We start from the raw sequence: 21,097 nt of genomic DNA, 5'->3' as shown, positions 1-21,097 counted from the left end.
TTGTCCTGAATAATGGAGGGGTGGCTGGCTTTGTGTGCAGGACGTGGAATGGAGCCGCAGAGTAAGGGTGGGTGAGCCCAGGAGGCAGCTGAGAAGGGTGGCAGCTGGGGGGAAAAGTTGGGGAGTTGGGTCCCCAGGAGGTGGAAGCTTTTGGGGGCATAGGTAAAGATCCTAGGAGTCATGGAGGTTAGGGAAAGAGCTGAGGGGGAGGGGAGAAGCGAGGATGGGGGAAGGGAGCCAAAAGCTTAGGGAAGTCACTGAGTGACTGCAGAGGAATTGGATGAGCCTAGAGAAGAACCCGCTGGGGCTGACCTGAGGATTTAAGAGGCTCTGATCTCAGTCCCTCTCACTTCCCTGGATCCCTGACTTTGGAATCAGGGAAGGGACAGATCTGAATGTATGAGTTCTGTCCATGCACATGACCTGTGTTGGGGTATATGTATACATGTCTGTCTGACTGTCCCCAGATGCTCTGCGTTACTGCTTTAAATGGTGGTCACCAAAGTAGGAGGCTCGTACTCTGGACATGAGGAAGCTATTCCATTCTTAGCTTCAGTCTCTGGTTTGAAGTACCCTCCAAGAGCCTGAGAGAGCAGATTGGTCAGGGTTCATAGAGCCGATAAGAGAAATGACAGAGAGGAGCTGGCTGGACCTTTCTGGGTTTGTTTATATCTCCTTGGGGGAGGGGGCCTGCAGGCAGCAGCTGCCCCCTTCCCAGCTCCACCAGCCTGCCCTGTGCCAGGAGGGCAGGGAGTCCTGGCGCAGCTATTGTTCGCTTGCACAAATGCCCGTCTGTCTGCATCACTCCCCACTCCCTCTGCTGGTTTCTCTCTCTGACCCGACAGGTGTGGCCGGTTGGGGAGCAGGCTGGGGTCCAGGATGCCTGGGTCTCAGCCTGATTTTATTCCCGATGACCCTTAGCACCCCTCTTCTGCTCACCAGTGTGCCCACCCCCATTGTCCGATGTTTGAGCCTCTTCATCAAGCAAGCATTTATTAAGTGCCTTTGTGTACTCAGTGATATCTTTTTGTGTTATGTGTCCAGCTTTGGTGTTTCGATTGGCTGCCTTTTCTTCAGCCTCCTTTAGCTTGTCCCTGGAAGCTCATAAAGGGACAGAGCCCAACAGAGACCATCCCCAAACCCCCTTCTCAGTCTCATGGCCAGGAACCCTCTGTCTCATTTCCCAGCCCTATAGCTCATCCCCATGACTCAGTGTCCTTTGCAGCCTATGACTCTGTACCCCTGCTGGCCAGGGACTGAGCCCCAGATGACTAGAATCCTAGTGGCACCCTCCAGGGTCTTCTGGTCACCATACAGAGGGCCTGGAGAGAGGTCTCACCATCTTGAGGAGGGGGCTGCTGCCAGTTGCAGCTGGAGCAGAGGTGATTCCGAGTACCATGTGACTCCCCTAGAGCTCTTGGTTTGGATATACCTGACAGAGGAGCAGGGACATGAGAGCTTAGGCTTTGCCTTGGAGAGGCTCTGACTCCTGGATAAGCTCTGCCAGCCCCTGCTGCCCGCTGGGAGCACAGGAAGCCAAGGTCCAGGCTTTGACATTGCCTTGTCCTTCATGTATGTTACTGTTTTCCTCTTCTTTCAGCCCAGGAGACAAAGCCAGAGAAGTGGGGAGACAGCCTCTGCCTTTGAGTTTTTGGCCCTCCAGCCACAATGCCCCCTGCTATTCACCCCATCTTTTCCCCCCCAAAAAGTGACCAAGGTCTGGGATGACATTGAAGGAAGGTTTGGGTTGGCTTTCTGGCCTCCAGGTCTAAGCTCAAAGGAAGTAAGAGGAGAGAAGAGCTGGGAGCCCTCCAGGAGGAGAGAGAAAAGGAGAAATGAAGAGAGGGGACTGAATGCTCTGAATCTAAGAAATGAGGGCCCCTAGAGCAGGGGTGAGGGTGCTTCTGGGACCCTTTGTTTTGGTGTCCATCCATCCATCCATCCATTCACCTATTTTTGCTTGCTTCCTTTCCTTCTTTCCAAACATCTATTGAGTGCCTGTTGTATACAAACCATTGTGCTGGGTGCTTTCTTTGCTTTACCCTTGGTTTAGCAATGGTGTAGATGAAGGCTGTGCAGAAAGAGAGACTTCCCGTGAGGCTTTATGAGAAAGAATGACTCTAGACACTGGGCAGCAGAGTATTGAATCAAGCAGGAAGGGCCTCTGCGTGTTGGTGGTGGGTGCTGTAGATTGTGGAGGAATGGGCCCTTTTCTTGGTGGAGAGATTGGGGTGTGGAGGTGAAGGTTTGTCCTGCTGGTGGGTGGGTAAATGGGAGACCAATGTGATTATCTTAAGAATACCTGGAAAAGAGTAGGACAAAGAACCAAACAAACCCATTCACTGCTTTTCTGGAGCAGGCACCCCTGGTGAGCAGGCCCTGTGTTCTCCTGTTCACCAGCCTAAACCCTGGGGCGGGCATGGTCTGCCTCCAGGACAATAGCACTAGGCAGTGCCAGGGCTGCTTGCTGCTTGGCAGTGCCCGTGTTGGGATGTGCTGTTGCTGCGGCTGCTGCCCACTGCTGGCCCACCTAGAGAGGGGGTCACTTGGAGAGAGGGTGAGTATTAGGAGGTTGAGAAGCCTGGGAACAGAGTACCTGGGTGGTCTATGGGCCATTGATGCCAGAGAGGGTGGGCCACTAGAGACCCCATTCTCTGGCAGCCCCAGTCCTCTCTCTCCTTCCACCTTCTTCCCAGGTGCGTGCAGAGGTCTGGTTAGGGGGGGAGAGTGGTAGCGTCATTAGGGCAGATCTGTAGCATGGCCCATTCTGGAGTTGACCTTGATTTAGACATGTTGCTCTTTTTAATATGATTATTATATTAATATTCATGGTTTTGTTTGCTTGCTTTTGTATTTTAAAAAAATTTTCAATTATAATTGACATTCAATATTATTTGCTTGCTTTCAAGTCAAACATAATAAATGCTCTGACTTTGTGTCATAGAGAAGGCTGGGAGGGCGGGAGAGGAGGAGAGAACAGAGTGTGTATGGCAGTGAGAAAGAAATACTTGGACTTGGTCTTTGAGGTCCTATAAGGTTATTATTCAGAGCAGGATTTGATCTTCCAAAGAGCAAGACAGATGGAGGTTAGACCAAAGGGGGAATTTTCTAGTGGTCCAGTAGGTGGGCACTGGAACATTGGCGGCTAGAGTTAGAGGCTGGTCAGCTTCCTTAACCAGGCCTAGGTGGAGGAGGTGGGACGGAGAGGCCACGGTGAGAAAGGGGTGAGAAAGGGAAGGCAGAGGTGGAAGGTGGAAGGGTAGAGGAGGTAGGGAGTGACCTTAAGGCCTCTGGTCTCTGCTTATCACCATCAAACCTGGGACCTGTGAGCCGAGGCAGGAGAGAAAAGGATCCTGGGCCACCAGGAAGTCGTCTGGAGACATGTTAGGGCATTGTGACCCAGTGCCCTCTGGCCCCTGTAGTGTTGACTCAGCCCCTCCACACTTCCCTTTTCTACCCTAAGCACCAGACCTGTGTGTCTCTGCTCCTCCCCCACCTCTTAACTATTAGTGTGGCCGGAGCTGAGGGTCAGGGCTCGGCCCTAAGGTCCAGGGCTCTCCCCTGAGTTCTAATTCTCTGTCTCAGGGCCCCAGCCATTGTCCTCCAACTTGGGGTTCATACCCTCAGCTTCAGCAATTTGAGGCACTCCTTGGTTCTGAGAGGCTGGGAAACCTTAGAGGGTGGTCTTGTCGGCTCCCGCTCCTGCTTTCCTTCCTCTAAGAGTGGAGGGAAAATCCAGGATCTGAGGTGACCACTGCAAAAGGTCCTGGAATGGGTGGGAAGGATGGTATCCCACCTTCTCACCTTCTCCGGCTTTCAGGGAAGCCCAGGGGCTTGAGGAGGGACAGAAAAGAGGTAAAGAGGTTCAGAGGTCAGAGGGGAGCAGGAGAAGAGAGCAGAGACGGGAACAGCCAGCGTCTGAGGTTTTGAGGAAGGACACACAATATGCCCCATTTCAAGGGAGAGCAGAGCTGGAAGAATTGATGTTAGGGCTGGAGGATGGAAGGTAGATGTCAGAAGGGACTTCCTAGGGTGGGAGAGACTAATTGTGTGAGGAGGAATAGAGGGAGCTATCCTAGGCCTTGGAGGGTTGTTTGAGAGGGATAAAAGTTAGGTTGCAGGAGAGACTTCCTGCCAGGAATGACACCTAGCCAGCTGAGTTTCCTTCCTTAAAGAGCAAGAAGAGCGACCCAAGACCAAAACCAGGCTCCTCCTCCTTCAGGGTTAGTGGACAGTCCCTTTGTCCCTTGGCTGAGTGTGTGTAGAAGAGTCAGAAGTTTGGGATCCTGACTCTGGGTTGGGGGTGCCAATGGAGGCATTCTGCCCCCTTCAGCCAATCTAATAAGGGGATCTTCCCCTACCCCCCACTGTGACTGCCACAGAGACAGCGACTCCAGCACTGGTTGTCATGGTTATAAGAGGAGCTCACTCCCATAGATCTGAAAGCGCTGGTGAGCTGGCACCCTCTGCTTCGCCTGCTCTCCCCTCCTCTCTGCGCATATTCCTCTGGCACAGAGAGGAGAGCACAGCAGCTTGGGGGTGAGCAGAACTAGGGCTGGGAGGTGGAGTGAGGACGCCGAGGTCTAGAGCCGGGGAGATGAGTGGCAACCGGAGGCAGCCCAGCCGCAGAGGCCAGGTAGGTCAGGGGCCAGCTGGGTCCTCAGGGCTGGCCTGGTCATTCCTGGAGAGCTACGGCAGGCTCTGCGTTAGGCAGTGGGGTCTTTCCGGCATCCCTAGGCGGACATTCCTCCCTGGCCTGTCTCTCGGGACTCTCCAGGCACTCTGGCATTTTCCAGCCTCACTTACTGTTTCACCCCTTCCACAGGCCCGGGAAAAGGAGAAGATGAAGGAAGCCAAGGATGCCCGCTATACCAACGGGCACCTCTTCACCACCATCTCCGTGTCGGGCATGACCATGTGCTATGCCTGTAACAAGAGCATCACAGCCAAGGAGGCCCTTATCTGCCCAAGTAAGTTGGACCCTGAATGTCACTCTGACTCTAATCTTTCCATCTGCCCTTTCTGCACGGGGTCCATAGGAGTCACCCTCCACTCAGAGCCCCAGCTGGGTCCAAATGCCAAGGCCAGATGCTTGATCCCTTGCTCCCTTCCCTCCCGCCGAGGGGTGGTGGCAGTCGGAATATGGCATAAGCAGGACTAGCTGGGAATGTGGGGGAGGGGAGACTAGGATGGCTCCCAGTGCAGCTGTCGTCCTCTGGGTGTCCCTGGCTCCTGAACAGCTGGGGAACTGATTGGAGGAGCAGGAATGCATGTGAGGGCAGGTGCAGGGAGGATAGGGGAGCTGGGTGGCAAGCTCATGAACTCGCAGCTGACTCTGCCTATCTTCTGGGCAGAACTGGACATTCAGGCCTTCAGGGGCCCTTTGCTGCTCCCTTTCTATTGACTGTGGGTGGGGCTTGAAATCTCTCCATCTCTGCAGCTTGAAGCAGAAGATGTGTTTAGGACCCTCGGTCTCACGTTCTAGTCTGACTGGCTACACAATGGAAAGAGGGATCATAGCAAGGATGTGTGTGTTTTGGGGGGTGAGGTGTAGAACTCCTGACCTTGACCTGCATCTGCGGGTTGCCCAGTATTTAAGAAGTACAGTTCTTCTTTCTCCAAATGTCTATGTGCCTATTCAGAGGGCTCCTGCCCTGTCCCATACCCCCACCCACAATTTATGGCCAGCAGTTGCTTGTGATTAGAGCAGGCCTGAGGCATTGTGACCTGCTGCTGAATAGTGGGAGGACAGCCCTAGCCTCTAAATCCCTAAGGACCTGCAGAAGGAACCCCCAGGAAGAACCAGTGAGGGCTCCCTACTTCCTCGCTGCTTATCTTAGAGTTATGAGAATGAGGAGGGAACCCCAATCTAGATCCCTCTAGAGACCTGACAAAATTCCTAATCCAGAGCTTGTTGCCAGGGGAACTGGTGAGGCGGGCAGCCAGCAAGTGCTATTTTGAGAGCAGGTGGAAAGCGGAGGTTCACTCCAGAGACAAGGGGTGCTAGGGGTAGGAGAAGGGAGCTCCAGGAGGGTGGGGGCAGCTCCTGCCCTCACTTCTGTCTGCCCCTCTGCCCCACCCTACTTGCCTTGTATTTGTGGAAGTGAGCATGGTGCTGGGTATTGTCTGAAGGAGTTGGCAGAATTTCCGGTGTTATTGGATGGGGGAGGGGAAGCTGGAGAGGAACAAGGGCCGAGGACAAGTCAGGGGAAAGGGACAGCCAGTGGTTCCAGTGCCTAGGCTTGGCTCCTCTTCCTTTCCTCTCCTTCTACCCAATGGCAAGGTGTGTGGGGCGGGTGATGGGGGAGAAGCAGATGGAGTGTAAGTGCTGTAGGTTTGCCTTAGTTGGGGAACAGGACTCCGAGGCCTGGAAGAGACAAGGCAGGTTGACTGGAGGCAGAGCGAGCATAGCTGAGCAGGGCTGAAGGCAAGCAGTGGAGGGGAGGGGCAGGGCTGGGCCTGTCCCCACTCTACCCCTGGGCCCATCAGCCTTCACACTGCTTAGGCCCTGCTAGAGTTCATGGGCAGACGCGTGGTTCAATGGAAAGAGCACAGCCTTTGGGTTCAGGCGCTCCTGAGGTGAAATCCCAGCTCTGCCTCTAGCTGTGTGACCTCTGGCAGATAACCTAACCTCTCTAGGGCAGGTTCCCTATCTGTGAACCGAGGATAACTGAATCTACCTCAAAGGGTTGTTAGGACCAAGTAAATGTGGACCGTTTACTAGGTGCTCTGGGAATGTTAATTCCCCCCTCAGCCCCTAGTCCCCATCTCAGCTGCTCCTGTGCCATCTTCTGTTCTGTGGGCGTCTTCTCTTCCATCTGTCATTCTCAACCACCTTTGTGCTTCTTGAGCTCATCTCTGGCAGCCAGTAACCCATTCTTCCCTCCAGTCCACCCCTCAGGTCACCTTTGAGTCAGGATTGCCCACTGCCCTGATTGCTTAATTGCAGTCAACACCTGTACCCCCTAAATTTCTTTCCTGCTTGAAGGAAGGGGGAGGTGGGAGGAGAGGGGCTGGGGTGTGGTGATGGTTGAGAAGTCTGGGAAGGGGGGACAGTCTCTGAGACTGTGTGGCCAGGGGGAGATGGGTGCACCCTGTCCTGTACCATCCGGCCCTCCCTTCACCCTCTTTACCCCACCCTCCCAGCCTGCAATGTGACTATCCACAACCGCTGTAAAGACACCCTCGCCAACTGTACCAAGGTCAAGCAGAAGGTGAGATGGCAGGGAGGGCAGAGGGCTGGGGGAGAGGGTAGTGAGTGTGCGGTACCCTCATACCTTCTTCATTCACTCCCTACCCTGTGTTCCTTAATCCCTCTCCTGACCGTGGGCCAGCCCAGACCTGCAACCCTACTCAGGCCCCACGGGGGCCAGCCTGTTGCTATAGACCTATGTCACCAGCACTGGGCTCAGCCACCCTGATGTTTTTAGCCATCACGCCAGCTTTCTCCTGAGGGGGCCAGCTGCCCAGCTCTTGCCCTGTGCCTATGGGGTCACTCTTGGGTGACAGCTCTTCTTGGTATCTCTCTTGCTCTCTGTCTCACAGCAACAGAAAGCTGCGCTGCTGAAGAACAACACTGCCTTGCAGTCGGTTTCACTCCGCAGTAAGAGTGAGTAGTGAGGGAGTGCAGCCCCCTGGGCCCCTGGGCCCCAGGCCTTTCAGCCCATGGGCTCTGCTGCCCCCCCCCCCCGAAGTTGTTCCCTGGCACAGTTCCTTTCTCCCCTTAATTGGAAACAGGTGGTGAGATGTCCAGTCTCTCGGGCTTAGAGGCAGGACAGGGGACTCCAAGGGGTATGAGGACTTGGGATGGCTGGTCATCTGAGCCTGGCCACACCCTGTATTATTATTGTTATTTACACTGCACTTGGGTGTTGGCGGCAGCTGTCGAGTGTCAGTTCAGACAGCTTTGGTGGAACCGGAAGAGCACGGTGCTTAGTCAAATCTGAGTCCCTGCTCAGCCACTGGCTGAGTCACCCCAGACAAGTGTTGTCACCTTTTTGATCTTTAGTTTGCTCATAGGCATGTTGAGGTGAAAAGATAAGACAAAAGCTTTTAGTATATTAAAAGTGTTGCACAAATGTAAGGTAGCATTACTATTATCATCTTTCTTTGACTAGAGTGAGCTAAGGGGGGGGTGGGAGAGTATATTAAAAGTGTTGCACAAATGTAAGGTAGCATTACTATTATCATCTTTCTTTGACTAGAGTGAGCTAAGGGGGGGGTGGGAGAGGAGGCCTCACTTTTAGTCGAGGAGCCTAGGAGGCCTGACTCCTGGGAAGGCACCAGGGTTGACGTTTGCCTGCTCGGTCCCCCTCCACAGACACCATTCGGGAGCGGCCCAGCTCCGCCATCTACCCTTCCGACAGCTTCCGGCAGTCCCTGCTTGGCTCCCGCCGTGGCCGCTCCTCCTTGTCTTTGTCCAAGAGTGTTTCCACCACCAACATTGCTGGGTGAGCCTCTGCCGGGGGAAGGGAGAGCCAGGTAGACAGAGAATGTGGCAGTGGAGACCGGGGGCTGAGAGGTCCATGCTGTCCCTGGGTTCAGAACTATAGACAGACAGGTAAGGAGAACTTGGAGTGACTGCCTCTCGGATCCAGGCCTTGGTTCCGCACCTGGGACGGGCTCTCTTGCCAGAGTAGGGTGATGCAGCCGACCTCCACTTCCCTCAGACACTTCAATGATGAGTCTCCACTGGGGCTGCGCCGGATCCTCTCCCAGTCCACAGACTCCCTCAACGTGCGGAACCGAACCCTATCGGTGGAGTCCCTTATCGACGAAGGTGACCGTGCGCAGCCTGGGGGAGACCTGGAGATGATGGGCTGGTGGGCAGGCCTGGGAATGGTAGAGCCAGAAGGGGTCTAGAGAAGGACCCAGGACCTAGGGAATTGGCCCTGAGTTGTTTCCCTCACTGATGTCCAGGTGCAGAGGTGATCTACAATGAGCTGATGAGTGACTTTGAGATGGATGAGAAGGACTTTGCGGCTGATTCCTGGAGCCTTGCTGTGGATAGCAGCTTCCTGCAGCAGCATAAAAAGGAGGTGATGAAGCAACAGGATGTCATCTATGGTGAGCCAAGGCCACCCACCCCAAGACTTCTCTTCCTTCACTAACTAGGTCCTGTCTATTGGTGTCTTTTCTGTGCCAGCCCCCACCTCTAAGACTCTTCTGTCTTACCCCACTGGTCTCCAAGACCCTGCCTGGCATCCCACAAATTGCCACTGGGCCCCTGTCTTTTGGGACTGTGGTCTCTAAGGCTGTTTTTATCCCTTCATTCTAGTCAATTCTTAGTTTTTACTCTGTGCCTGTTTCATGCCCAACACCATGCTAGGGAAACCTAGACATGTAGGGGACACATGGTTCTTGTCCTAAAACAGCTTACAGCTTGAGATGACAATCATAAAGATAAAAAATGATTAGAAAATGCTCTAAGGTCATAATAATGCAGAATGTTAACCTGGCAGGGACCTTGAAAACCTCAAATAAAGCTCTGAGGTCCCCAGCCTACGTCCTACCAATTGTGGCCAAGCCAGGGTAGAGGCCAAATGTCCCATTGTCCACACAGAGCTGATCCAGACAGAGCTGCACCATGTGCGGACGTTGAAGATCATGACCCGCCTCTTCCGCACGGGAATGCTGGAAGAGCTGCAGCTGGAGCCGGGAGTGGTCCAGGGCCTGTTCCCCTGTGTGGACGAGCTCAGCGACATCCATACGCGCTTCCTCAGCCAGCTGTTGGAACGCCGACGTCAGGCCCTGTGCCCTGGCAGCACCCGGAACTTCATCATCCCTCGCTTGGGTGACCTGCTCATTAGCCAGGTGAGAAAAGGCAGTGTGACTGGAGTGGGCATTTCTTTTTTTAAAAAATATGTTTTTATTGATTTTAGAGAGAGAGGAAGGGAGAGGGAGGGAGATACATTGATGGGAGAGAGAAACATTGATCTGCTGCCTCCTGTACACACCCCAGCTGGGGATCAAACCCACAGCCTGGGTATGTGCCCTGACCAGGAATCCAAACATCAACCTTTCGGTGTGCAGGATGATGCTGAACCAACTGAGCCACACTGGCCAGGGCTAGGGTGGGTATTTCTTGCCTCCAAACTCTAGGGGCTGGAGCCAGGCAGAGCTGGAGATGCAGGAAGCCAGCCTGTTTGGCTGGATGCCAGAGGGTAGACAAGGGGTAAGGTGTGGCTTTGGGGGATATGTTGACCCAGCCTTGCTCCCCCGACTTATAGTTTTCAGGTCCCAGTGGTGAGCAGATGCGGAAGACCTATGCGGAGTTCTGTAGCCGCCACATTAAGGCCTTAAAGCTCTACAAGGAGCTATATGCCCGAGACAAACGCTTCCAGCAGTTCATCCGGGTGAGTGAACCTCTCCAGGACCCACACTCAGCCCCCTCTAGTGGCCCAAACCCAGCCTCCCCCATTCATGAGTGCATGTGTGTACTCCAGCCATGTGGAGATCAGGTGTTCCCCAGCCCTCATGGACCATCTTCCACTGGAGCCCCTCATGGAAAGCAAGAGCTTTCCCTGTTTGGTTTGATTGTCTTCACAGTAAATCCTCATTTTTCAGATGCACCCACCTAAGTCAGCCTGAGGTCAATGGCCAAGTTAGGGCCAACACCGGAGCATAGGCTCCAAGTCCAGTGTTCTCTGTGTTGCCCTCCCCTCTGGTCCCACTCTTGCCCTGAGCCCTGCCTCTGCCCTTGTAGAAAGTGACCCGCTTGGCTGTGCTGAAGCGGCATGGGGTACAGGAGTGCATCCTGCTGGTGACCCAGCGCATCACCAAGTACCCAGTGCTCATTGACCGGATCCTGCAGCATTCCCACGGTGAGAGGGAGGGCCCAGGGAGAGGAGGAGGGTGAGGCTTATCTGGGGTAACAAAAAGCTTGGGATAGGGTCAGGCTCTAAAAGTGGGATCAAGACTCGATGGGAATTGAGGCTGGGGTGAAGCTGGCTGAGCCATCCCTCATGCTGACCCCGGTGCCAGGGATTGAGGAGGAGCGCCAGGACCTGACAACAGCTCTGGGGATGGTGAAGGAGTTGCTGTCCAATGTGGACCAGGATGTGCATGAGCTGGAGAAGGGGGCCCGCCTGCAGGAGATCTACAACCGAATGGACCCTCGGGCCCAGACACCAGTGCCTGGCAAAGGCCCCTTTGGCCGAGAGGAGCTTCTGCGGCGCAAGCTTATCCATGATGGTTGCCTGCTCTGGAAGACAGCGACTGGCCGTTTCAAAGGTCAGTGGTCACCTTGGCAGACCAAGCAAGAGTTTGAAGTCAGAGATTGACACGGAGAAGCATCCAGCCCTTAGATCTCTATGCAGCCTTACACCCAGGAGTAAGTGGGAGGAATAAGCATGGTCTCTGTTGCAGCAAAAGTCTGCATCCTGGATCTAACTTTATGGACCACTCAGGGACTTCCTTATCAGTGTTTATTCATTTCTTTGGTCCTTGCATGCCAGAGAGCTTCCAATTTTGATGAGGAAGACAGAGAAACTCCAGGACCATAGGATAAGCTTGGGGCAGTTGGGTCTGCTCACCTCTACCCAGTGGAGTCCCAGCTACCAGGACAGGATCTTTGGGAACACAGCTGGGAAGGCCCACAGGTGGGGACTGAGACCAGCAAAGGATGGGCAGACTGGATACGACAGAAAAGAGCTGAGGGGCCGTTTTGGGGGTGGGGGCACACTCCCAGGCTCTCTTCCCAAACTGTACCCACCAAATCTAGTCTTTCCTACCTAAATCAGGGGAAGAGAGTAGCAGGCCTTGGCTTGGGGCAAGGAACAAGAGAGACAAGTAAGTTGTGCTGCCTGAGGCCAGAGCCTGGCTGAACCTCTGTCCATGTCAGAATCCTCATGCACTTGGGGATTGCAGTCTTCACCAGCCACTTTCCTTCATTCCTTTCTCTCCTTCCCATCCCTCCCACACAGCAGCTAAGAATATAGGCCATGGAGGGGGGTGGGGGAGAACTAGAAAGATGAGATCTTTATTTGTGAAGCATTTAGCAAAAGCCCTCCCCTTGTGTGTGCCCACAGTTCAGTAAGATCTCCAAGGGAAAAGGGTGAGTGTATGTTTTCTTGACCGTGACATCTGAGTTTTATGGACTTGACCTTTGTTTCCTCTGCAGTCTTAAAGTACAGGACTTCATAGGATCTGGGGGCCTGGAAGGCGGGGCAGACAAGGAGAGTGAAGGGAGGGGCTGCTGGGGTGGAAGGAGATGGCATTGTTCAACTGAGAGAGATGGATAAGGAACCCAACTTTCCCCCTCCTACCCAGCACAAAACGAGAAGTGGGAATATGCTGGGCACGGGGAATTTAGGTCCAATATCCCAAAAGGTCTTATGTTATTAGGTGTTAGACACAGAGCTGAAAGATTGAAAAAAGGTGGCCCCCTCCTGCTTTGGGAATCCTTTTCATTCTCACAAAACTTCTGGATCCTTTCACCCAGAAAAATACATGTTATATTAATATGCAAAGTTGCTTATGCAACCTCAGAGGGTTTGCAGATGGGTGAAGAAGGGTTTCTTCAAAGGCCTTGGGGAATCCCTTATGGTCTCTTCTAGCCCAATATGCTGTTTTACTTGATAGCACATGCATTTTCCCCCCCTCGCATTTCTGAGCTGTAAGAATGGGGAGGTGCTAGGTCTGCACAGGTGGAGGGAGCAACCACAGGGAAGAGAGTCCAGGAAGAGGGAGATCAAGAGCTCTAATGAGATGGGGTCAGCCTGGCCCTTGGGAAAGAGGAAACCGCTGCTAAGATCCTCTCATGCTGACTGCTCTCCTGCCTTTGTCCCCCTGCCAGATATGCTGATGCTGCTGATGACAGATGTGCTAGTGTTTCTCCAAGAGAAGGACCAGAAGTACATCTTTCCTACCCTGGTGAGACTTCCTCCACCTTTCTCAGCACAGACTAATGTTTGAGGCCCTTTTTGCTTTCCTGCCTGAGTCCAAAAGAACCCTGGAATCCTCTGGAGTCCTATGGCTATAATATAACCATTACCGCAATAAAATAAGAAGAAATAGGAATAACTAACATGTTACTGTGTGCACGCACTTTTACAATTGTGAGGAAGGCCCATTAATATCCCCTTTTTGTAGATGAGGAAAGTAAAGCTTTTAAAGTTAATTAAATTGCCAAGAGTCACATGTGCTACTAGGTCCTCTCTGGCTGGCACCAAAGCCAGGGCTCTTGACTTGTACTGTAGGGGGACTCTTCTATCCTTTGGCTATTCCGTGAGGGCTGAAGAGCATCCAAATATCCAAGGGTCAGGATTCCCAGGCTTAACCCTTCCTTTCCCTGACTGACAGGACAAGCCCTCGGTGGTATCACTGCAGAATCTCATTGTTCGGGACATTGCCAACCAGGAGAAAGGGATGTTTCTGATCAGTGCGGCGCCCCCTGAGATGTATGAGGTCCACACGGCATCCCGGGATGATCGGAGCACCTGGATCCGAGTCATTCAGCAGAGTGTGCGCAAGTGAGTGTGTGTGTGGCCTCAGGGTTCCTGCAGCTTCAGTGCCTCGTGCTTGCACCTAGGCCACAGCACTCGCTAGGATCAGAACCCAGGGTTCGGAGGCGGAGGCAGAGGCTGGGGGGAGACAAGATGGCCCAAGGCAGGAAAGGTCATCTTATGTTTTCAAATATGATGACAACCCTGATCACCTGTCAAATGCAACATGGCAGAGTACCTGCCAGCCTGACAGTCCAATTTCAGCTGCTTTAACATCTTGGTCTATTGGTAGTGGGCCATTATTTGGATTGGATTACATTTTACCTTTATTTTCTAAAGGGGAATGACAAAGAAGATAATAAAAGCATTGATAGTGGAGATAAGAAAAGCGAGTCTCATGAACCCCATACAATAGAGGCGAGAAGGAAATTGTTCGTGTGCTAAAGCAGCAAATATTTAGCCTCTGTTGGACACACATTAGATTTGAGGCAGTTGGTCGACTTTATGTCTGTTGTGACAAAAAAATGTCAAAGTGCATGTAAAGTGATGAAAATGGATTCTTGAAGATTATACTCAATGAGGATGTTTCTAATTTTTCTTTAGCTTTCAGAGAATGGATTCTTCTCCACTTTATAATATGTAAACCTACTTTTTTATTGTTGACACTATTACAGATGTCTCCCATTTCCCCACCCCTTTGTCCCCCCCAGCCCCCGCCCCCCTGTAAACCTATTTTTTTAACTTCTGCAATTTAGACTTTTGAACTAACTTTTTAGAAATGAATACAAAACTACGAGATTGCCTATTTTAGCAAAACAATGCAAAATTGACAGTAAATCCACAGTGGCCTCTTTATTAATAGTATTAATATTTACAATTGTGGAAAATTATAATTAATATTACTCATTGTAATTTATTTAGCCTTTGCCATTGTTAAAGCACTGTTACATTATTGCATTTAATCCTAATGAAAACCTATAAGGAAAATAGTATCCCCATTTTTCAGGATGTGGAAATAGAAAATTGATCACCTGGTAAATAGTGGAGCCAGGACTTGAGCCCAGTTTACTTGATGCCAAAGCGTATAGTTGTCCCTCTGCACTGTGCCGCCTCTCCAGGTGATCTTAGGGGAGGTATATACATACCACTAAATGCAGATGATCAGTGCTAAGAAAAGGGAAGGGTCAAGAGCGAAGAAAGCCAGGGCATGCAGCTGATGGGTTGGTCTTAACGTGGGAAGCATAGAATGTGTTTGAGGAGGAGGGGGAGTGAGTCCTGGTCTGTAGCCCAGCTTCCTCCCCTACCTTCACCGAACTGTTACCCTTCCAGATGCCCATCTAGGGAGGACTTCCCCCTGATTGAGACAGAGGATGAGGCTTATCTACGGCGAATCAAGAGTAAGTCCACCCACAGAATTCATTAAATAATTTATGATATGGTCAGTCACACAGTGGAATACTATGCAACTATTTTAAAAAAAGAGATGGCTGTCTGAGAGCTGATATAGATCCATAACTAAAGTGTATTGTTAAGTGAAAAGAGCAAGGTTTAAAACAATGTAAAGTGTATGCTACCATTGGGGTAAAAATAATGGGGATAAATATATGTCATGTATTGTTGAGACACTAACTTTTTTACTATAGGGCTTTATTTTAGTTAGGGTATGATCTGCATCCCAGCTAGCAGGGAGGAGTAAAGGAACAAGGAGACTTTACATCCATTTCTTTTTTAAAAAATACACTTTTATTGATGTTAGAGAGAGGAAGGGAGAGGGAAGAGAGAAATTTTAATCGGTTGCCTCCTGCTTGCACCCTGACCAGGGATCGAACCCACAGCCTGGGTATGTGCTCTGACTGGGAATGGAACCAGCAACTTTTTGGTGCACGGGATGATACTCAAGTAACTGAACCACACTGGCCAGGGAATATATCATTTCTTTTGAGGGCATATCCGGAAGACACGCCCGTGGGCCAGAACTTAGTCACGTGGCAATATCTAGCTGCAAATCAGGCTGGGAGATGCAGTCTAACTGGGCAGCAAGCGCCCAGATGAAACTTGAACACATTCTCTACCTAAAGCAGGATGGTGAGAGTGAAAACTTGGTGGACAACCTGCAGTCCTCCCACAAACCAGTTTTACTTTAAAAAATTTTTTTCTTAAATTTATTGATTTTAGAGAGAGAGGAAAGGGGAAAGGGAGAGAGAGGAGGGGCTGGAGAGAGAGGAAGAGAGGAAGAGAGAGCGAAACATTGGTTTGTTGTTCCACTTATTTGTGCATTCACTGGTTAATTCTTATATGTGCCCTGACCAGGGAACAAACCCAAAACCTTGGCAATTAGGACTATGTTCTAACCGACTGAGCTACCTGGCCAGGGCTATTACTTTTGTTTTTAAAACAAAAGTGAGTGTATTCCCCTGCCCCTCCCCAAAAAAGGTGGTTTGTGGGTTTTTTTCTTTTTCGTAAATGCCAAAAATCAAAATTAAGTCCTGCTACTCTGCCCATCCCTGACCCCTAATCCCTAGGGCGGCCCCTGGGAGGGCTGCCCCTCCACTACTGGCTCTTCTGGGTGCCCTCTAGGCCCTCCAGCGTGTTCACCTCTTCTTTATCCACAGTGGAGCTGCAGCAGAAAGACCGGGCACTGGTGGAGCTGTTGCAGGAGAAGGTCGGGCTTTTTGCAGAGATGACGCATTTCCAGGTGGAAGAAGATGGCACTGGGATGCCCATGCCCACCCTGCCCAGGGGCCTCTTCCGTTCTGAGTCCCTTGAGTCCCCTCGGGGCGAGCGGCTGCTGCAGGATGCCATCCGTGAGGGTGAGGGAGCGCCTAGGGGAGAGGCTGGGCTTGTCCACTCACTGGCACAGAATGTGGACACGTGGCTAGACCTGGACGCATGCAGACAAACGGGATGTTGGCCCCACAGCCCATCGACTCCCTTGAGTGTCTGCTATGTGCCAGGTGCCGGGAAAGGCAGGGGAAGAGATGTGCTTACTACTGTTGGACATCTGTCGCCCTGCGTACACTGGTGCTGCCCTTGGGCATCTGTAATGAACTTTGCCTTGTACGCGTGGTGTGAGGGCCCGCACGTGCGGGGCATTCCCCTAGGTGCCTGCGTAGGCCACGTGTATTGGGTAAGTAGCATCGCCTCCCATTCCTCACCTCCTCTTCTTCCCCTTCAGTGGAGGGCCTGAGAGACCTGCTGGTGGGGCCTGGAGTGGAGCTGCTCTTGATGCCCCGGGAACCAGCCCTGCCCATGGAAGCAGAAAGTGGTAACACAAGTCCTGGAATCACTGCCAGTGAGTGCCAGGGCAGGGGACCAGGGTGGTGGGTGGGAGGGCTTAAAGAGAATGGGGTGGTACCGTGGACCAAGTGCTGTCAGGGTCCTGGGGAAGTGAGCTCAGCCCATCCTTTCCTCCTCAGCAGATGGTGAGGCTAGAATCTTCAATGGCTCCATTGAGCTCTGCAGAGCCGACTCAGACTCCAGCCACAAGGTGAGTCCTCAGATGTCAGGACTTGGCTAGAGGATGGGAAGGGGACAGCTGGCCTATAGATTCTTGACATGGGACAGGCACCAGGGACTTGTGTGCTTGGTGACTCCCTATCTTTGCCCATTTCTGCAGGACCGAAATGGAAATCAGCTGAGATCTCCCCAGGAGGTGAGATGGGAATTTGATGGTATAGGAGACTGAAGGGAGGGTATTCTTAGTCTGAGAAATTGGAGCCCAGTTTGGAGGGGTGTGGGGCAGTGTACACCTCAAAGTTATCTGGAGTCTTACTGTCCCCATACCCATACCTATTCAACTTCTGGGCAGTTCTCCCATCCTGAAGCTTGAGCCTTGTTCCCACCCTCTCCTCTGTCCTCAGGAAGCGTTGCAGCGATTGGTCAATCTTTATGGACTACTGCATGGCCTACAGGTCAGTGGGCAAGGGCAGGAATGGGGAAGGGGAGGGCCCAGAGCAGAGCTGCCCATTTAGGTGAACAAAGTCATTCTAATAGGCCTTTTTTTTAAAAAAAATTTTTTTATTGATTTTAGAGAGAGGAAGGGAGAGGGGGAGGGAGAGAGAGAAACATTGATGAGAGAGAAACATTAATTGGTTGCCTCCCACACGCACCCCGACTGGGGATTGAATTCAAAACCTGGGTAAGTGCCCTGGCTGGGAATCGAACTGGCAACCCGTCAGCGCACAGGACGATACTCAATCAACTGAGCCACACTAGCCAGGGCCTACTAGGCCTTTCTAAGCCTTTTCCCAGTTGTAGCCCTCCAGGAATCCTGACCTGGCTCCTGGGGGTGAGAGCAAGGGGTAGAAGAAGCGGGGGGTTCTGATATACCCATCTGTTCCTATTCCACCCCAGGCGGCTGTGGCCCAGCAGGATACTCTGATGGAAGCCCGATTCCCTGAGGGCCCGGAGCGGCGGGAGAAGCTGACCCGAGCCAACTCTAGGGATGGGGAGGCTGGCAGAGCTGGGGCTACCCCTGCGGCTTCTGAAAAGCAGGCCACGGAACTGGCGTTACTGCAGCGGCAACACGCGCTGCTGCAGGAAGAGCTGCGGCGCTGCCGGCGCCTCGGTGAAGAGCGGGCGACAGAGGCCGGCAGCCTGGAAGCCCGGCTGCGGGAGAGCGAGCAGGCCCGCGCGCTGCTGGAGCGGGAGGCTGAAGAGGCGCGCAGGCAGCTGGCCGCCCTGGGCCAGGCCGACCCCATCCCCCCGGAGGCTCCCTGGGTCCGCAGGCCTCTGGATCCTCGGCGGCGGAGCCTCCCTGCAGGCGATGCCCTGTACTTGAGCTTCATCCCCCCACAGGTAAGGAAGCTTGGAGTAGGGAGCCGACCAGAGGTGGGCATTAGGGTCCATGGGAGAACCTGAAAGGAATTGGGGATTTGAGCCCAAATGAAATTGGGCAACAGGCTTTAAGGATATTAGGCTGTTAGGGAACTGAACACTTCAGGTGGGTGCAGAAAGAAATCAGTCAGTGGTGGATGTACTGAGAGAATTGAGTCTTGGGGCCTACGAGGGCCCAGTGCCCCCAGCTGAGCAGGGCCTGCAGTCTTCACACTGCTCATTCCCTGACCTGCTGCTTTTCCTACCCGCGGTCCATAGCCCAACCGAGGCCATGACCGCCTGGATTTGCCTGTGACTGTTCGCTCTGTCCATCGACCCTTTGAGGATCGAGAGAGGCAGGAACTGGGCAGCCCTGAGGAGCAGCTACAAGATAGCAGTGACCCTGACACTGGCAGCGAGGAGGAAGGTAGCAGCCGTCTGTCTCCGCCCCATAGTCCACGAGGTGAGATCCTGGCAGAGACATGGAATAGAAGTGGGGTACAACCTGGGTTCAGATCCTTGGGCTGTGCTTTCCAAATGGAGTCTGTGTCCTGGAGCACAGGAACATTAAGGAAGGTCCCTAACCACTGAGGTCCACAGTAACTCTTGGGAGGGACACAAGGATTTCCTGTTTTGTCAGATGGTGAATGAGTGGCGAAACTAGAAAGCAAAGAATATAGGGGCCACTCCTCCAGTAAGCCAGTGATTCCCAACCTTTTCAAGTAGAAATATATATATTTTTTAGAGAGAGAGAGAGGAGGAAGGGAGAGAGAAACATCCACTTACTTATGCATTCATTGGTTAATTCTTGTATGTGCCCTGACCGGGGATTGAGCCAGCAACCTTGGCGTTATCAGGACAACACTCTAACCAACTGAGCTACCCGGCCAGAGCTAGAAATAGACTTTTTAAAGTAAAAAAATGTCAAAGACCTCCAGGTTCCTATAGTTGGTTCAGGAAATACAAAATAACCAAAAGCTACTATAACTTAGTATCTTAAAATATTTTCTGTCTTATTAATCAAATTGTATCTTCATATACTTACCAGTATACAAAGTACCTAAGTGTGGGCACATTATTTATTTTGTTGTCGGAAGTTTTTCCCTCACCCAAGGATTCACGGACATTGGTCATCCCTCACAGCCCTCAGATGGGGAGACGTTAGTGTAGGGGTGCTCATGGAGCCTCTGCTCACTCACCAACTTTGTCCTGTCCCCTTCAGATTTCACCCGAATGCAGGATATACCAGAGGAGACCGAGAGCCGTGATGGGGAGCCTGTAGCTTCAGAAAGCTAAGGGGGCCCCTCCCTCCTTCCTGTGCCCCCTGAAGAACATTACTGAGGGAGGCAAACCTTGGGGACTCCAACCTGCCAATGACCAGGGAACACTTGAACTGCTGATTGTCCTTGCCAGCTCTTGGGATCCTTGGATACCTGGGGCCATTTAGGAAGCTGGGGGGAATTATACCACAGTGCCCCCTGGTGGCATCCAGAAGCTACACCACAGATGCCAATTTTTCATGCCTTCTTCCCTCTACTTTAGGAAAATTTATTTATTTATTATTAGTTATGGAGGGAGAGGGGAGTTTTAGAGGACCAGGGACATGGGAACCAAGCCATAGGGATAAAGGGGCCTTGTCCTTTAACACTACTGGGGTTTGTTCAGACTTAACCATGCAGCTGCTGGGTTCTAGCCCCAACACCCTCCCAGGAATACCGTCTTTGAGGAGAGGCTGCAGCTGTAGGACCCAACTGCCCCTTCAATAACGGCTGTGGGCAGGGCCATATCCCTCTCCCCTCAGCCTCTTACTGCTGTTCTCGCTTCTCTCTGTCCTCAGTGGAACCCCAGGGAGACAACCTGGCTTCCTAGAGTTGATGGAATAGAGGTTGAGGTGGCCATATGGTCTGTTGGGGGTGAGGGAAAAACCCACAGGGACCAGAATGTCTTTTTGTTGCTGTTTTATTTTTTTTGTACCAAAGCCAACTGCACGTGTTTTATATTTTTAAGAGAAGATTGTAGGCAATTAGAAATTGCAGCCTTCTATCTCCCCATTTCTGAAGAACTTGAGGGATGGGGGAAACAATGACTTTACTCCTCATCTGTAGTAACGGGGGACCTAGTCTGATCTCTTCCCCAGCCATTTGGAAACAAAGTTCTAGGATGAGCTGGGAAATCTCTATGAACCCTGACCTTATCCCCCACCTCACCAACCATGACCTGAAACCTCAGCCTGAATTGGGGGGGGATTTTCAATAGACCCTCAGTGCTCACCAGCCCCAGCCATTTTTCTGCCAATTTGGTTGTAAAAAAAAAAAAAGAAAAGAAAATTAAAGACCTGGAACCCCATGAAGTCCTGTGTCCAAATGTCTGCCGGTTCCAGTGGTGCTGTTGATGGGGAGCCAGGCAGTGACCTATGTTCCTCCGAAAGGGGTCTTTTTCACTCACAGGAAGGGCAAGATGGCCTCACTGAAGACAGGGGACCCTAACAAAAGAAACTACCAACTTTTTTTGTTATTGTTGATATTCACAAACACCAGGTTAGGTTCCAGAGGCTCTTGGGGATTCCAATATTAGAAAACTTGTTTTCATCTCATTTGCGTGCTGTGCTCAGAAACTGCACCAGTCTCTTGCCCTCTTCCCTCTCTTTTTGCACAGTTCCTCTGAGCCTTTCCTGGGTGTCATTTGTTTTCAGATTCAGCCACCACTCTGCCTTGGTTCTTCAGTGTCAGAGCCCTGGGGTAACCTCTTCAAGATGGTTCCCCTCAGGGGAGCTGCTCCTTCGCTCTTAAGCAGTGAGAGATTAGGTTAATTTCAGTTCTCATTTTCATGAACTTTAC

At 52.0% G+C, this 21,097-nt stretch overlaps 1 protein-coding gene across 13 annotated transcripts in view; it reads left to right on the top strand.

Annotated features, from left to right (window-relative positions):
• ARHGEF2 (Rho/Rac guanine nucleotide exchange factor 2) overlaps positions 1 to 20,610 on the top strand; it is a 43,301-nt gene extending 22,691 nt beyond the window's left edge. For 3 of the 13 annotated variants that reach the window (XM_081120721.1, XM_081120732.1, XM_081120729.1), the window contains 21 exons: positions 4,826 to 4,970; positions 7,147 to 7,214; positions 7,546 to 7,609; positions 8,321 to 8,450; positions 8,670 to 8,779; positions 8,920 to 9,066; positions 9,563 to 9,813; positions 10,230 to 10,355; positions 10,706 to 10,823; positions 10,984 to 11,232; positions 12,797 to 12,873; positions 13,303 to 13,472; positions 14,775 to 14,842; positions 16,058 to 16,255; positions 16,621 to 16,737; positions 16,862 to 16,932; positions 17,062 to 17,097; positions 17,306 to 17,356; positions 17,799 to 18,242; positions 18,540 to 18,723; positions 19,483 to 20,610. In XM_081120721.1, the coding sequence (XP_080976847.1) occupies positions 4,826 to 4,970; positions 7,147 to 7,214; positions 7,546 to 7,609; positions 8,321 to 8,450; positions 8,670 to 8,779; positions 8,920 to 9,066; positions 9,563 to 9,813; positions 10,230 to 10,355; positions 10,706 to 10,823; positions 10,984 to 11,232; positions 12,797 to 12,873; positions 13,303 to 13,472; positions 14,775 to 14,842; positions 16,058 to 16,255; positions 16,621 to 16,737; positions 16,862 to 16,932; positions 17,062 to 17,097; positions 17,306 to 17,356; positions 17,799 to 18,242; positions 18,540 to 18,723; positions 19,483 to 19,556 (2,898 nt within the window). In that variant the 3' untranslated portion in view covers positions 19,557 to 20,610. Of the gene's footprint in view, positions 1 to 4,427; positions 4,637 to 4,825; positions 4,971 to 7,146; positions 7,215 to 7,545; positions 7,610 to 8,320; positions 8,451 to 8,669; positions 8,780 to 8,919; positions 9,067 to 9,562; positions 9,814 to 10,229; positions 10,356 to 10,705; positions 10,824 to 10,983; positions 11,233 to 12,796; positions 12,874 to 13,302; positions 13,473 to 14,774; positions 14,843 to 16,057; positions 16,256 to 16,620; positions 16,738 to 16,861; positions 16,933 to 17,061; positions 17,098 to 17,305; positions 17,357 to 17,798; positions 18,243 to 18,539; positions 18,724 to 19,482 lie in introns of those variants that run through there. The other 10 variants (XM_081120726.1, XM_081120733.1, XM_081120730.1 and 7 more) reach the window with 5 other exon arrangements.
• Positions 20,611 to 21,097: the final 487 nt, after the last annotated feature.

This window comes from Miniopterus schreibersii, assembly GCF_964146895.1.
Source record: "Miniopterus schreibersii genome assembly, chromosome: 19".
Taxonomy (NCBI): Eukaryota; Metazoa; Chordata; class Mammalia; order Chiroptera; family Miniopteridae; genus Miniopterus; species Miniopterus schreibersii.
The sequence above is the reverse complement of the archived record's forward strand: the minus strand, read 5'-3'. Positions and strand labels throughout refer to the sequence as shown.